This window comes from Tinamus guttatus, unplaced genomic scaffold (assembly GCF_059628265.1).
Source record: "Tinamus guttatus ecotype Peru unplaced genomic scaffold, ASM5962826v1 Tinamus_guttatus_pri_ptg000928l, whole genome shotgun sequence".
NCBI lineage: Eukaryota > Metazoa > Chordata > Aves > Tinamiformes > Tinamidae > Tinamus > Tinamus guttatus.
The window spans coordinates 25,449-42,348 of record NW_028289462.1 but is presented as its reverse complement, the minus strand read 5'-3'; the positions used below and the strand labels follow the sequence as shown (position 1 = coordinate 42,348).

The 16,900-nt window shown below is 65.3% G+C and overlaps 1 protein-coding gene across 1 annotated transcript; it reads left to right on the top strand.

The window, feature by feature from the left end:
- Positions 1–2,824: 2,824 nt before the first annotated feature.
- On the top strand, positions 2,825–16,657 carry TUFM (Tu translation elongation factor, mitochondrial). The gene is made up of 10 exons (XM_088538138.1): positions 2,825–2,830; positions 3,161–3,290; positions 5,649–5,815; positions 10,796–10,900; positions 12,172–12,336; positions 14,296–14,428; positions 15,160–15,264; positions 16,041–16,192; positions 16,275–16,394; positions 16,481–16,657. Exons 1-10 carry the CDS (start codon positions 2,825–2,827, stop codon positions 16,652–16,654), a joined length of 1,257 nt encoding a protein of 418 aa, XP_088394264.1. The 3' UTR covers positions 16,655–16,657.
- The last annotated feature ends 243 nt before the right edge of the window (positions 16,658–16,900 follow it).

The window sequence follows — 16,900 nt, the reverse complement described above, 5'->3', positions numbered from 1 at the left end:
ATGGGGACATTGGGGACATTGGGACATTGGGGACAATGGGGACAATGGGGGACATTGGGGACAATGGGGGGGACATTGGGGGACATGGGGGGACATTGGGGACAATGGGGATAATGGGGACAATGGGGGACATTGGGGACAATGGGGGGATAATGGGGACATTGGGGACAATGGGGGGACATGGGGGGACATTGGGGGACATTGGGGGACATTGGGACATTGGGGACAATGGGGACAATAGGGGGATATTGGGGACAATAGGGGGACATGGGGACATGGGGGGACAATGGGGACAATAGGGGCAATGGGGACAATGGGAACATTGGGGACAATGGGGACATTGGGGACAATAGGGGGACATGGGGGACATGGGGGGACATTGGGGACAATGGGGGGACATTGGGGGACATTGGGGACAATGGGGACAATAGGGGGACATGGGGGACAATGGGGACAATGGGGGACATGGAGGGACATGGGGGGACATTGGGGGGACATTGGGGACAATGGGGGGACATGGGGGGACATGGGGGGACATTGGGGGACATGGGGGGACATTGGGGACAATGGGGACAATGGGGACAATGGGGGACAATGGGGGGACATTGGGGACAATGGGGGGACATTGGGGACAATGGGGACAATAGGGGGACATGGGGGACTTGGGGGGGACATTGGGGACATTGGGGACATTGGGGGGACAATGGGGACAATGGGGACAATGGGGGACATGGAGGGACATTGGGGACAATGGGGACAATGGGGGGACATTGGGGACAATAGGGGGACATTGGGGACATGGGGGGACACGGGGACATTGGGGACATGGGGGTTTTGGGGGGGATTTGCCCTCTTTTGGGGCCCATTTTGGGCTCTTTTGGGGCTGGAGGAGGTTTGGGGCTTTTTCAGGGTCTTTTTTGGTGCCGAACAGTTTTTTTTTTTTAGTGTTTTTCTCGGTCCTTTTTGGGTGGAAACGAAGCGGTTTTGGGGCCGCTGGGGACACGATGCGGGGGGGGAGGCGGTTCGGGTCCCTTCGGGTCCTTCCGGAGCCACTTCGGGTATTTCCGCCCCCTCCGGTCCCTTCGGGCACTTCCGGAGCCTCTTCGGGAATTTCCGCCCTCTCCGGCCCCTTCGGGCACTTCCGGAGCCGCTTCGGGAATTTCCGCCTCCCTTCGGGCCCCTTCGGGCACTTCCGCCCTTCCCCTCGGCTTCGGGCCCTTCCGGTGCCGCCTCGCTCATTTCCGGCTCCTCCCCCCTCCCGCGCTCGGCTCTTCCCGCGCGGCCCCTTCGGCTCTTCCCGCCTCTCCCTCGGCCGCCGGAAAGCGACGTCACTTCCGGCCCGTGGGAGGCGTGGCCAGCACGGCAAGATGGCGCCGCCCGGGGTGCTGCTGCGCGCGGCGCGCGCCGGAAGTGCCGGTGCGGGCGGGGGGGGCCGGGGGGGGCGCGGGGGGGGGCAGGGGGCGGGGCTTGGGGTCACGTGGCTCCTGGGGGGGCGGGGTCTTCCTGTGACCCCCCCGTGACCTCCCTCCCCCCCCCCCGCAGGGCTCCGGAGCCGCCTCGTGACCGCCCTGGGCGGGGTGAGAGCGGGGGCGGGGCCAAGAGGGGGCGGGGCCAAGAGGGGGCGGGGCTTGTATGGAGGGGGAGGGGCTATTGGGGCGGGGCTTGTGGCGGGGGGATAGAGGGGGCGGGGCTTTTGCCGAGGGGGCGGGGCTATGGGCAGAAAGGGGTATAGGGGCGGGGCTTGCACGGGGGCGGGGCTTGTGCAGGGGCGGGGCTAAAGGTGCTGGGGTTTATATGGGGAGGGGGTTGGGTTTCATGCTGGGGGCGGGGCTTCCCTGGGGGCGGGGCTTATTGGGCGTTATGGGGGGTGGGGCTATCGGGGGGGTGGAGTTACCGGGGCCTGGGGTTGACCGGGGGCGGGGTTTACTGGGGGCGGGGCTACAAGGGGCGGGGCTTCTCATGGGCGGAGCTTATCAGGGCAGGGGGTTATTGTTGGGGTTCCCTGGGGGCGGGGCTTATCGGGGGTGGGGTCTATGGGGGGCGGAGTTATCGGGGGCGGAGCTACTCGGGGGCGGGGCTACCAGGGGGCGGGGTTACTACAGGAGGGGTTGTCAAGGGGAGGGGTTACCAAGGGGGCAGGGCTAATAGGGTGGGACTACCAAGGGGGCGGGGCCACTAAGGGGCGGGGCCAATGGGGGCGGGGTTACCAAGGGGGCGGGGCTAATAGGGGTGGGTTGCAAAGGGGCGGGGTCACCAAGGGGCGGGGCTAATGGGGGCGGAGCTAATGGGGTGGGTTACCGGGGGCGGGGCTAATGGGGTGGATTCCAAAGGGGGCGGGGCTACCAAGGGGCGGGGCTAATAGGGGTGGGTTACCAAGGGGGCGGGGCCACCAAGGGGCGGGGCTAACAGGGGGCAGGGCTAATGGGGTGGGTTGCAAAGGGGGCGGGGCCATTGGGGACGGGGCTACCAAGGGGGCGGGGCCACCGAGGGGGCGGGGCTAACGGGTGGGTTACAAAGGGGTGGGGCCACCAAGGGGGCGGGGCTAATGGGGGGCGGGGCTACCAAGGAGGCGGGGCAATGGGTGGATTCCAAAGGGGGCGGGGCTAATGGGGGCGGGGCTACCGAGGGGGCGGGGCTACCGAGGGGGCGGGGCCAATGGGTGGAGTCCAAAGGGGGCGGGGCTAATGGGTGGATTCCAAAGGGGGTGGGGCTACCAAGGGGCGGGGCTAATAGGGGGTGGGGTTACCAAGGGGGGCGGGGCTAATAGGGGTGGGTTACAAAGAGGCGGGGTCACCAAGGGGCAGGGCTAATGGGGGCGGGGCTAATGGGGGTGGGTTACCGGGGGCGGGGCTAATGGGGTGGATTCCAAAGGGGGCGGGGCTGATGGGGGCGGGGCTACCAAGGGGGCGGGGCTAATAGGGGGTGGGGCTACCAGGGGGCGGGGCTAATGGGTGGTTTCCAAAGGGGGCGGGGCTAATGGGGCGGGGCTACTAAGAGGGCGGGGCTAATAGGGGTGGGGCTACCAATGGGGCGGGGCTACCAAGGGGGCGGGGCTACCAAGGGGGCAGGACTAATAGGGGGTAGGGTTACCAAGGGGGGCGGGGCTAACGGGGGAGGGGTTCCAGGGGGCGGGGCCTCACAAGCCCCGCCCTCCCCTCAGGCCCCGCCCCGCCGCGCCCTGGGGGCGGAGCCCAAAGGCGCCTTCGTGCGGGACCGGCCCCACGTCAACGTGGGGACCATCGGCCACGTGGACCACGGGAAGACCACGCTGACGGCGGCCATCACCAAGAGTGGGCGGGGCCTCTGGAGGGGCGGGGCTAAAGGGGGCGGGGCTTCTGTGGGGCGGGGCCTCTGTGGGACGCTATGGGGTCTATGGGGCTCTATGGGGTCTATGGGGTCTATGGGGTCTATGGGGCTCTATGGGACCATGGGATGACGACGCTGACAGCGGCCATCACCAAGAGTGGGCGGGGCTACAGGGGGCGGGGCTAAAGGGGGCGGGGCCTCGGTGGGGCGGGGCCTCTGTGGGGCGCTATGGGGTCTATGGGGCTCTATGGGGTCTATGGGACCATGGGAAGACCACGCTGACGGCGGCCATCACCAAGAGTGGGCGGGGCTACAGGGGGCGGGGCTTCCGGGGGCGGGGCCTCGATGGGGCGGGGCCTCTGTGGGGCGCTATGGGGTCTATGGGGTCTATGGGGTCTATGGGACCATGGGAAAACGACGCTGACGGCGGCCATCACCAAGAGTGGGCGGGGCTACAGGGGGCGGGGCTTCTGTGGGGCGGGGCCTCTGTGGGGCGGGGCCTCTGTGGGGCACTATGGGGTCTATGGGGTCTATGGGGCGCTATGGGGTCTATGGGGTCTATGGGGTCTATGGGACCACGGGAAGACCACGCTGACGGCGGCCATCACCAAGAGTGGGCGGGGCCAAAGGGGGCGGGGCCTCGATGGGCGGGGCTAAAGGGGGCGGGGCCTCTGTGGGGCGCTATGGGGTTTTATGGGTCTATGGGGCTCTATGGGGTCTATGGGACCACGGGAAGACCACGCTGACGGCGGCCATCACCAAGAGTGGGCGGGGCTACAGGGGGCGGGGCCTCTGTGGGGCGGGGCCTCTGTGGGGCCCTATGGGGTCTATGGGACCACGGGAAGACCACGCTGACGGCGGCCATCACCAAGAGTGGGCGGGGCTACAGGGGGCGGGGCCTCGATGGGGCGGGGCCTCGATGGGGCGGGGCCTCTATGGGCGCTATGGGGGTTTATGGGGTCTATAGGGTCTATGGGGCTCTATGGGGTCTATGGGACCATGGGAAGACGACGCTGACGGCGGCCATCACCAAGAGTGGGCGGGGCTACAGGGGGCGGGGCTTCTGTGGGGCGGGGCTAAAGGGGGCGGGGCCTCTGTGGGGCGCTATGGGGGTTTATGGGGTCTATGGGGCTCTATGGGGTCTATGGGACCATGGGAAGACGACGCTGACGGCGGCCATCACCAAGAGTGGGCGGGGCTAAAGGGGCGGGGCTTCTGTGGGGCGGGGCCTCGATGGGGCGGGGCCTCTGTGGGGCCCTATGGGGTCTGTGGGGCCCTATGGGGCTCTATGGGGTCTATGGGGTCTATGGGGTCTATGGGGCTCTATGGGGTCTATGGGACCACGGGAAGACGACGCTGATGGCGGCCATCACCAAGAGTGGGCGGGGCTAAAGGGGGCGGGGCTAAAGGGGGCGGGGCCTCTATGGGCGCTATGGGGGTTTATGGGGTCTATGGGGCTCTATGGGGTCTATGGGGTCTATGGGACCATGGGAAGACGACGCTGACGGCGGCCATCACCAAGAGTGGGCGGGGCTACAGGGGGCGGGGCCTCTGTGGGGCGGGGCCTCTGTGGGGCGCTATGGGGTCTATGGGGCTCTATGGGGTCTATGGGACCACGGGAAGACCACGCTGACGGCGGCCATCACCAAGAGTGGGCGGGGCTAAAGGGGGCGGGGCTAAAGGGGGCGGGGCTTCTGTGGGGTTCTGTGGGGTCTATGGGTTCCTATGGGTTTCTATGGGGCTCTATGGGGCTCTATGGGTCCCTATGGGTCCCTATGGGTCTCTATGGGTCGCTATGGTCTCTATGGGTCCCTATGGGTCTCTATGGGTCCCTATGGATCCCTATGGATCCCTATGGGTCCCTATGGGTCCCTATGGGTCTCTATGGGTCTCTATGGGTCGCTATGGTCTCTATGGGTTCCTATGGGTCCCTATGGGTCCCTATGGATCCCTATAGGTCCCTATGGGTCCCTATGGGGTCTATGGGTCTCTATGGGTCCCTATGGGTCTCTATGGGTCTCTATGGGTCTCTATGAGTCTCTATGGGGTCTCTGGGTCTGTATGGGTCGATATGGGGTCCTTATGGGTCTCTATGGGTCTCTATGGGTCTCTATGGGTCCCTATGGGGTTTCTATGGGTCTCTATGGTCTCTATGGGTCCCCATGGGTCCCTATTGGTCCCTATGGGTCCCTATGGGTCTCTAGGGGTCCCTATGGGTCTCTATGGGTCCCTATGGGTCCCTATGGGTCTCTATGGGGTCCGTATGGTTCTCTATGGGGTTTCTATGGGGTCTATGGGTCCCTATGGGTCGCTGTGGGTCCCAGCCCGTCCCCTCCCCGCAGTCCTGTCGGCGTCAGGCGGCGCCCGGTACCGCCGCTACGAGGACATCGACAACGCGCCGGAGGAGCGGGCGCGCGGGATCACCATCAACGCGGCCCACGTGGAGTACGCAACAGCCGCGCGGCACTACGCGCACACCGACTGTCCCGGCCACGCCGACTACGTCAAGGTGACGGCGCCGGCTGTGCGGCACCGGGGGGACCGGAACAGTCTATAGGGAGCGCAACAGCCGCTAGGGATCACAACAGCCCATAGGAATTGGGTGTGCATGCAACAGCCCCTAGGAACCGCAACACCCCATAGGGACCACAACAGCCCATAGGGACCGATTGTGTCCATGACACCCCCTACAGGAATCAGTTGTGCTCACAACAGCCCTCTAGGAAGCACAACAGCCCATAGGGAGCACAACAGCCGCGCGCCACTACGCGCACACCGACTGTCCCGGCCACGCCGACTACGTCAAGGTGACGGCGCCGGGTGTGCGCACCGGGGGGACCGGAACAGCCCATGGGGAGCGCAACAACCCATAGGGAACCACAACACCCCATAGGGAGCACAACAACCCATAGGGAGCGCAACAGCCCATAGGGAGCGCAACAGCCCATAGGGAGCGCAACAACCCATAGGGAGCGCAACAGCCGCTAGGGAGCACAACACCCCATAGGGAGCACAACACCCTGTAGGGAGCACAACACCCTGTAGGGAGCGCAACAGCCGCTAGGAATCACAACAACCCATAGGGAGCGCAACAGCCGCTAGGGAGCACAACGCCCTATAGGGAGCGCAACACCCTGTAGGGATCACAACACTCTGTAGGGATCACAACACCCCATAGGGATCACAACACCCCGTAGGGAGCGCAACAACCCATAGGGAGCGCAACAGCCGCTAGGAATCACAACACCCCATAGGGAGCACAACAGCCTGTAGGGATCACAACAACCCATAGGGAGCACAACACCCTGTAGGGATCACAACAGCCGCGCGGCACTACGCGCACACCGACTGTCCCGGCCACGCCGACTACGTCAAGGTGACGGCGACGGGTGTGCGGCACCGGGGGGACCGGAACAGCCCGTGGGGAGCGCAACAACCCATAGGGAGCACAACAACCCATAGGGATCACAACCGCCTGTAGGGATCACCACACCGCATAGGGAGCACAACACCCTATAGGGAGCACAACAGTCTATAGGGATCACAACAGCCCATAGAGAGCGCAACAGCCCATAGGGACCACAACACCCCATAGGGAGCGCAACACCCTGTAGGGAGCACAACAACCCATAGGGAGCGCAACAGCCCATAGGGAGCACAACACCCTGTAGGGATCACAACAGCCCATAGGGAGCACAACAACCCATAGGGAGCACAACAACCCATAGGGAGCACAACAACCCATAGGGAGCGCAACAGCCCATAGGGAGCACAACAGCCGCGCACCACTACGCGCACACCGACTGTCCCGGCCACGCCGACTACGTCAAGGTGACGGCGCCGGCTGTGCGGCGCCGGGGGGACCGCAACAGCCCGTGGGGAGCGCAACAACCCATAGGGAGCGCAACAACCCATAGGGATCACAACCGCCTGTAGGGAGCACAACACCCTGTAGGGAGCACAACACCCCATAGGGAGCACAACCGCCTGTAGGGATCACAACACCCTGTAGGGAGCACAACACCCTATAGGGAGCACAACCGCCTGTAGGGATCACAACACCCTGTAGGGAGCACAACACCCCATAGGGAGCACAATCGTCTGTAGGGATCACAACACCCTGTAGGGAGCGCAACAGCCGCTAGGGATCACAACACCGCATACGGAGCACAACACCCTATAGGGAGAACAACAGTCTATAGGGATCACAACAGTCTATAGGGATCACAACAGCCCATAGGGAGCGCAACAGCCCATAGGGACCACAACACCCTATAGGGAGCGCAACACCCTATAGGGAGCCAAACACCCTGTAGGGATCACAACAACCCATAGGGATCACAACAGCCCATAGGGAGCGCAACAGCCGCTAGGGACCACAACACCGCATAGGGAGCACAACACCCTATAGGGAGCGCAACACCCTGTAGGGATCACAACACCCCGTAGGGAGCACAACAACCCATAGGGACCACAACAGCCTATAGGGACCACAACAGCCTATAGGGACCACAACAGCCTATAGGGAGCGCAACACCCCATAGGGACTGCAACACCGCATAGGGACTGCAACAGCCCATAGGGACCACAACAGTCTGTAGGGACCGCAACAGCCGCTAGGGAGCGCAACAGCCCATAGGGAGCACAACACCCCATAGGAACCGCAACACCCATTAGGAACTGCAACAGCCGCTGGGAACTGGTTGTGTCTGTAATACCCCCATAGGCACCGCAACAGCCCCTAGGAACTACAACAGCCCATAGGGAGCGATTGTGCCCATAATACCTCCTGTAGGGAGCACAACACCCTATAGGGAGCACAACACCCCGTAGGGAGCGCAACACCCCATAGGGCCCAATTGTGTCCATGATACCCCCATAGGAACCACAACACCCAGTAGGAACCGTTGTTCCCGTGATACCTTGTAGAAAGCACAACACCCTATAGGAAGCGCAACACCCCATAGGAACCACAACACCCTATGGGAACAGGTTCTGCCCCTAACACCCCATAGCGGCCGGTTGTGCCCCCAACACCCCATAGAAACCGGTTGTGCCCCCCAACACCCCATAGGAACTACAACACCCCATAGGAACCACAACACCCCATAGGAACCGGTTGTGCCCACAACACCCCATAGGAACCGGTTGTGCCCGCAACACCCCATAGGAACCACAACACCCCATAGAAACCGGTTGTGCCCCCAACACCCCATAGGAACCGGTTGTGCCCCCAACACCCCATAGGAACCACAACACCCTATGGGAACCGGTTGTGCCCCTAACGCCCCATAGGAACCACAACACCCCATAGAAACCGGTTGTGTCCCCAACACCCCATAGGAACCACAACACCCCATAGGAACCGGTTGTGCCCCCAACACCCCATGGGAACCGGTTGTGCCCCAACACCCCATAGGAACCACAACACCCCATAGGAACCAGTTGTGCCCGTAACACCCCATAGGATCCGGTTGTGCCCCCCCAACACCCCATAGGAACCGGTTGTGCCCCCAACACCCCATAGGAACCGGTTGTGCCCGTAACACCCCATAGGAACTGGTTGTGCCCCCAACACCCCATAGGAACCACAACACCCCATAGGAACCGGTTGTGCTCCTAACACCCCATAGGAACCGGTTGTGCCCCCAACACCCCATAGGAACCACAACACCCCATAGGAACCGGTTGTGCCCCCAACACCCCATAGGAACTGGTTGTGCCCCCAACACCCCATAGGAACCACAACACCCCATAGGAACTGGTTGTGCCCACAACACCCCATAGGAACCGGTTGTGCCTCCAACACCCCATAGGAACCACAACACCCCATAGGAACCGGTTGTGCCCCCAACACCCCATAGTGGCCGGTTGTGCCCCCAACACCCCATAGGAACCACAACACCCTATGGGAACCGGTTGTGCCCCTAACGCCCCATAGGAACCACAACACCCCATAGAAACCGGTTGTGTCCCCAACACCCCATAGGAACCACAACACCCCATAGGAACCGGTTGTGCCCCCAACACCCCATGGGAACCGGTTGTGCCCCCAACACCCCATAGGAACCACAACACCCCATAGGAACCAGTTGTGCCCGTAACACCCCATAGGATCCGGTTGTGCCCCCCCAACACCCCATAGGAACCGGTTGTGCCCCCAACACCCCATAGGAACCGGTTGTGCCCGTAACACCCCATAGGAACTGGTTGTGCCCCCAACACCCCATAGGAACCACAACACCCCATAGGAACCGGTTGTGCTCCTAACACCCCATAGGAACCGGTTGTGCCCCCAACACCCCATAGGAACTGGTTGTGCCCCCAACACCCCATAGGAACCACAACACCCCATAGGAACCGGTTGTGCCCCCAACACCCCATGGGAACCGGTTGTGCCCCCAACACCCCATAGGAACCGGTTGTGCCCCCAACACCCCATAGCAACCACAACACCCCATAGGAACCGGTTGTGCCCCCAACACCCCATAGGAACCGGTTGTGCCCCTAACACCCCATAGGAGCCACAACACCCCATAGGAACCGGTTGTGCCCCCAACACCCCATAGCGGCCGGTTGTGCCCCCAACACCCCATGGGAACCGGTTGTGCCCCCAACACCCCATAGGAACCACAACACCCCATAGGAACCGGTTGTGCCCCCAACACCCCATAGGAACCAGTTGTGCCCGCAACACCCCATAGGAACCACAACACCCCATAGGAACCAGTTGTGCCTCCAACACCCCATAGGAACCGGTTGTGCCCACAACACCCCATAGGAACCACAACACCCCATAGGAACCGGTTGTGCCCCCAACACCCCATAGGAACCGGTTGTGCCCACAACACCCCATAGGAACTGGTTGTGCCCACAACACCCCATGGGAACCGGTTGTGCCCCCAACACCCCATAGCGGCCGGTTGTCCCCGTAACACCCCATAGGAACTGGTTGTGCCCCCAACACCCCATAGAAACCGGTTGTGCCCCCAACACCCCATAGGAACTGGTTGTGCCCCCCAACACCCTATAGGAACCATAACACCCCATAGAAACCGGTTGTGCCCCCAACACCCCATAGGAACTGGTTGTGCCCCCCAACACCCTATAGGAACCGGTTGTGTCCCCAACACCCCATAGGAACCACAACACCCCATAGGAACCAGTTGTGCCCCCAACACCCCATAGGAACCGGTTGTGCCCATAACACCCCATAGGAACCACAACACCCCATAGGAACCACAACACCCCATAGGAACCAGTTGTGCCCCCAACACCCCATAGGAACTGGTTGTGCCCCCAACACCCCATAGGAACCACAACACCCCATAGGAACCGGTTGTGCCCCCAACACCCCATAGGAACCACAACACCCCATAGGAACCGGTTGTGCCCCCCACCGAGTCCCGCCCCGCCCCCCGGCGCTCCCCATTGGCCCCGCCCGTGGCCCCGCCCCCGGTCACGCCCCCTCCTCTGGCCCCGCCCCCAGAACATGATCACCGGCACCGCCCCCCTCGACGGCTGCATCCTGGTGGTGGCGGCGACCGACGGGCAGATGCCCCAGACCCGCGAGCACCTCCTGCTGGCCAAGCAGGTGTGGGGAGATGTGGGGCGGGGTGTGGGGAGATGTGGGGCGGCTATAGGGCAATGTGGGGCAGCTATGGGGCGGCTATGGGGCAAGTGTGGGATGGCTATGGGGCAGCTATGGGGGGGCTATGGGGTGGCTATGGGGCGGGTGTGGGGCGCTATGGGGGCTATGGGGCGGCTATGGGGGGCTATGGCGTGGGTATGGGGCGCTATGGGGCACTATGGGGCGGCTATGGGGCAGGTGTGGGGCAGCTATGGGGCAGCTATGGGGGGCTATGGGGCACCATGGGGTGGCTATGGGGCGGCTATGGGGGGGCTATGGGGTGGCTATGGGGCGGCTATGGGGCGCTATGGGGTGGCTATGGGGCGGGTGTGGGGTAGCTATGGGGCGCTATGGGGCAGCTATGGGGGGCTATAGGGCATGGGGCGCTATGGGGCAGCTATGGGGTGGCTATGGGGCGCTATGGGGTGGCTATGGGGCAGCTATGGGGCAGCTATGGGGCAGGGTGTGGGGCAGCTATGGGGCGGCTATGGGGCGCTATGGGGTGGCTATGGGGCGGCTGTGGGGTGGCTATGGGGGGCTATGGGGCGGCTATGCGGTGGCTATGGGGCTGCTGTGGGGTGGCTATGGGGCAGCTATGGGGCGCTATGGGGCGGCTATGGGGTGGCTATGGGGCAGGGTGTGGGGCAGGTGTGGGGTGGCTATGGGGTAGCTACGGGGCAGCTATAGGGCGGCTATGGGGTGGTGTGGGGCACTATGGGTCGCTATGGGGCAGGGTCTGTATCTATGGGTCCCTATGGGTCTCTATGGGTCTCTATGGGTCTTTATGGTCTCTATGGGTCTTTATGGGTCCCTATGGGTCTCTATGGGTCCCTATGGGGTCTCTATGGGTCTCTATGGGTCCCTATGGGTCCCTGTGGGTCTCTATGGGTCCCTATGGGTCTCTATGGTCTCTATGGGTCCCTATGGGTCTCTATGGATCCCTATGGGTCCCTATGGGTCCCTATGGGTCTCTATGGGTCAGGGTTGGTCTCTATGGTCTCCATGGTCTCTATGGTGTCTTGGCCCCGCCCCCAGGTGGGGGTCCGCCACGTGGTGGTCTTCGTGAACAAGGCGGACGCCGTGGGGTCTCTATGGGTCCCTATGGGTCTCTATGGTTCTCTACGGGTCGCTATGGGTCAGGGTTGGTCTCTATGGGTCAGGGTTGGTCTCTATGGGTCTCTATGGTCTCTATGGTTCCCCACGGGTCTCTATGGTGTCTCTGGCCCCGCCCCCAGGTGGGGGTCCGCCACGTGGTGGTCTTCGTGAACAAGGCGGACGCCGTGGGGGACCCCGAGCTCCTCCCCCTGGTGGAGCTGGAGCTCCGGGAGCTCCTGGCCGAGTTCGGCTTCGACGCCGACTCCACCCCCGTGGTCGTCGGCTCCGCCCTCTGCGCCCTGGAGGTCACGTGGCTCCGCCCCCAGCACCCCCGGCCCCGCCCCTGCCGCATGGGACCCGCCCCCGACACGCGGGCCCTGCCCCCGGCTCCCCGGCCCCGCCCCCAGCACCCCCGGCCCCGCCCCCGACGCCTGGGACCCGCCCCCAGCTCCCCCCGCCCCCACTGCGTGGGCCCCGCCCATCACATAAGCCCCGCCCCTGAGATCTGCCCCCCCCGCCCCCAACGCTTGGCCCCGCCCCCAGCTCCCCCCGGCCCCGCCCCCCACCACGTGGGACGCCGACTCCACCCCCGTGGTCGTCGGCTCCGCCCTCTGCGCCCTGGAGGTCACGTGGCTCCGCCCCCCGGGCCCGCCCCCCGCCGCCTGGCCCCGCCCCCGGCTCCCCCGGCCCCGCCCCCACCGTGTGGGACCCGCCCCCGGACCCGCCCCCAACGCCTGGCCCCGCCCCCGCCGCGTGGGACCCGCCCCCGCCCCCAAAGCCTGCCCCGCCCATCACGTGGGCCCCGCCCCCAACGCCTGGCCCCGCCCCCAGCACCCCCGGCCCCGCCCCTGCCGCGTGGGACCCGCCCCTGATGCCTAGCCCCGCCCCCAGCCCCCTCAGCCCCGCCCCCGCCGCGTGGGCCCCGCCCATCACATAAGCCCCGCCCCTGAGATCTGCCCCCCCGCCCCCAACGCTTGGCCCCGCCCCCAGCTCCCCAGCCCCCGCCCCCACCGCGTTGGACCCACTCCCAACGCTTGGCCCCGCCCCCAGCTCCCCTGGCCCCGCCCCCCACCACGTGGGACCCGGCCCCGCCCCCAACGCCTGCCCCACCCATCACGTGGGCCCCGCCCCCAACACGCGGGACCCGCCCCTGGCTCCCCCGGCCCCACCCCCACCGTGTGGGACCCGCCCCCGGGCCCGCCCCCAACGTCTGGCCCCGGCCCCGCCCCCAACACGTGGGCCCCGCCCATCACATAAGCCCCGCCCCTGAGATCTGCCCCCCGCCCCCAACGCTTGGCCCCGCCCCCAGCTCCCCTGGCCCCGCCTCCAGCCCCCAGGCCCCGCCCCCACCACGTTGGACCCACTCCCAACGCTGGGCCCCGCCCCCGGCTCCCCCCGGCCCCACCCCCCACCACGTGGGACCCGGCCCCGCCCCCAACGCCTGGCCCCGCCCCCAGCTCCCCGGCCCCACCCCTACCGTGTGGGACCCGCCCCCGGACCCGCCCCCAGCTCCCACGGACCCACCCCCACTGCGTGGGACCTGCCTCTGGCCCCGCCCCCAATGCCTGGCCCCGCCCCCAACGCCTGCCCTGCCCCCGCCCATCACGTGGGCCCCGCCCCCATCTGACCCCGCCCCCACTACATGGGACCTGCCCCGGCCCGGCCCCCAGCTCCCCCCGCCCCCACTGCATGGGCCCCGCCCATCACATAAGCCCCGCCCCTGAGATCTGCCCCCCCCCCGCCCCCAGGATGTGGGCCTGGCCCCTCCCCCTCCACTTGGGACCCGCCCACCACATAGGCCCCGCCCCGGGCCCAAGACGGACCCGCCCATCACGCGGGCCCCGCCCCCGAGATCCGGCCCCGCCCCCAACACGTGGGCCCCGCCCCCAGCCCCGCCCCCAGCCGCCTGGCCCCGCCCCCGGCTCCCTCCCCCACCACGGCTCCATCTGCCATGTGGGCCCCGCCCCCAGGATGTGGCTCCGCCCCCTCGGGCCCCGCCCACTGCATTAGCCCCGCCCACAATCCCCAGCCCATGGGGGGGGTTCTCGGCACATTAGAGCTCATAGAGGCCCCGCCCCCCCGCCCCGGCCCCGCCCCCTTAGACTCGGCCCCGCCCCCACACCGCCTGTTGCACCCAAGCCCCTCCCACTGCTCCAGGCTCCGCCCCCCTCCCCAATCCCCACCCCCCCCCAGGCCGTTCAATTGGCCCCACTGAGGCCCCGCCCCCCCTGACCCCGCCCCCCCGTGGCCCCGCCCCCCGACAGGACCGGGAGCCGGAGCTGGGGCTACAGTCGGTGCTGAAGCTGTTGGAGGCCGTTGACACCCACATCCCGGTACCGCCGCGGGACCTGGACAAGCCCTTCCTGCTGCCCGTGGAGGCCGTGCACTCCATCCCGGGTACAGCCGCGCGCCAACAACACCCCTACAGCAACACCCGTACAGCAACACCCCTACAACACCACCCCCCCCGCGGCAACACCCACTGCAGCAACCCCCCCCCCCCCCCCCATACAGCAACATCCCGCGGCAACAACCCCCCGCGGCAACAACCCCCGCGGCAACAACACCCCTACAGCAACATCCTGCGGGAACAACACCCCTACAGCAACACCCACTGCAGCAACAACACCCCTATAGCAACACCCTGCAGGAACAACCCCCCCTACAGTAACACCCGCTGCGGCAACAACCCCCCTACAGCAACACCCGCTGCGGCAACAACCCCTCGCGCAGCAACAACACCCACACAGCAACACCCTGCAGCAACAACACCCACACAGCAACACCCTGCGGGAAAAACCCCCCTACAGCAACCCCCCCGCCCCCCGCGCGGCAACAACACCCCTACAGCAACACCCTGTGGCAACAACCCCCCTACACCAGCACCCCGCAGCAACAACCCCCCATGGCAACAACACCCATACAGCAACAACACCCCTACAGCAACACCCTGCGGGAACAACACCCCTACCGCAACCCCCCCCCCCGCACGGCAACAACCTCCCTACAGCAACACCCCGCAGCCACAACCCCCCGCGCGGCAACAACACTCCTACAGCAACACCCCACGGCAACAACCCTCATGCAGCAACACCCTGCGGCAACAACCCCCCTTTACCCGCCTACAGGCCGCGGCACCGTGGTGACGGGGACGCTGGAACGCGGTACCATGCGCAAGGGCGACGAGTGCGAGATCCTGGGCTACAACCGCCACGTGCGCAGCGTCATCACCGGTAGGGACAACCGCACGCGGTGCCCCCGCCGACTGTTCGGCAGGCGCCCGTGCATCCGCCTACACCCGTGTCGCGCTGTTGCCCCAGCACCATTTACCCCCATACAACCTGCCCATGCGGGTGACACCCATGTCACGCTGTTGCCCAGGCACCGCTTCCCCCTATACAACTTGCTTGTGTAGGTGACACCCATGTCACGCTGTAGTCCTGACACCGCTTACTTCTAATACAACCCACCCATGGGGGTGACACCCAGGTCACGCTGTTGCCCTGACACCACTTACCCCTGTACAACCTGCCCACATGGGTGACACCCATGTCATGCTGTAGCCCTGACAGCGCTTATTCCTAATACAACCTACCTGTGCGATTGACACCCGTGTCACGCTGTAGCGCCGACACCACTTAGTCCTAATACAACCCACCATGGGGGTAACACCCATGTCACACTGTAGCCCTGACACCACTTACCCCTATACAACCTGTCCATGCGGGTGACACCCATGTCACGCTGTTGCCCTGACACCACTTACTCCTAACACAACCTGCCCGTGTAGGTGACACCCATGTCACGGTGTAGCCCTGACACCACTTCCCCGCATACAACCCATCCATGCGGGTGACACCCATGTCACGGTGTAGCCCCGACACCACTTACTCCTAACACAACCTGCCCGTGTAGGTGACACCCATGTCACGGTGTAGCCGCGACACCACTTCCTCCAGATACAACCCCCCCGCGCGGCTGACGCCCCCGTCGCGCTGTTCCCCGCCAGGCATCGAGATGTTCCACAAGAGCCTGGACCGCGCCGAGGCGGGTGACAACCTGGGCGCGCTGTTGCGGGGGCTGAAGCGCGAGGACGTCAGGCGCGGGATGGTCCTGGCGCGCCCGGGCTCGCTACAGCCGCACCAGAAAGTGGAGGCGCAGGTGGGTGTCGCCGTCAGGCGGCCGCTGGGGGGTGACAACCCCCCGCCGCCGGGAGCTACAGCCGCCGCCGCCTGTTGTCCAGGTGTACGTGCTGAGCCCGCAGGAGGGCGGGCGCCACAAGCCCTTCGTGTCGCACTACATGCCCGTCATGTTCTCGCACACCTGGGACATCGCCTGTCGCGTGTTGTTGCCGCCTGACAAGGTACAGCCGCCCCCCGGGAACCCCCGCACCCCCCTTCAGCCCCCACGGGCCGTCACGGTGTTGTTGTTGTTGTTGTCACCCGGCAGGACATGGTGATGCCGGGGGAGGACACCCAGCTGGGCCTCCTGTTGCGGCAGCCGATGGTGCTGGAGCAGGGGCAGCGCTTCACCCTGCGCGACGGTTCCCGCACCATCGGCACCGGCGTCGTCACCCGCACGCTGCCCCTCAGCGCCGAGGACAAGGAGATCAAGTGGGGGTAGCGCCCGCCGCCTGACGCCGACAACAGCCCGCACCGCCGGACGCCGCACAGGCGGCGGCTCACGCGCTACAGCCGCCCGTCGACGGTCAATACAGCCGCGCGACGGCGGCTCCGGGTGTCTCCGCGCGGTACCTGACGCCGCTTTGAGGTTGTAGCCGTTCGGCTGGGTGTTTTCCGGTTGTTTTTTTTTTTTTTTTTAATTTTTAAATATTTTTTTTTCTCCTTAACGTAATAAAAAGTCCGAGCG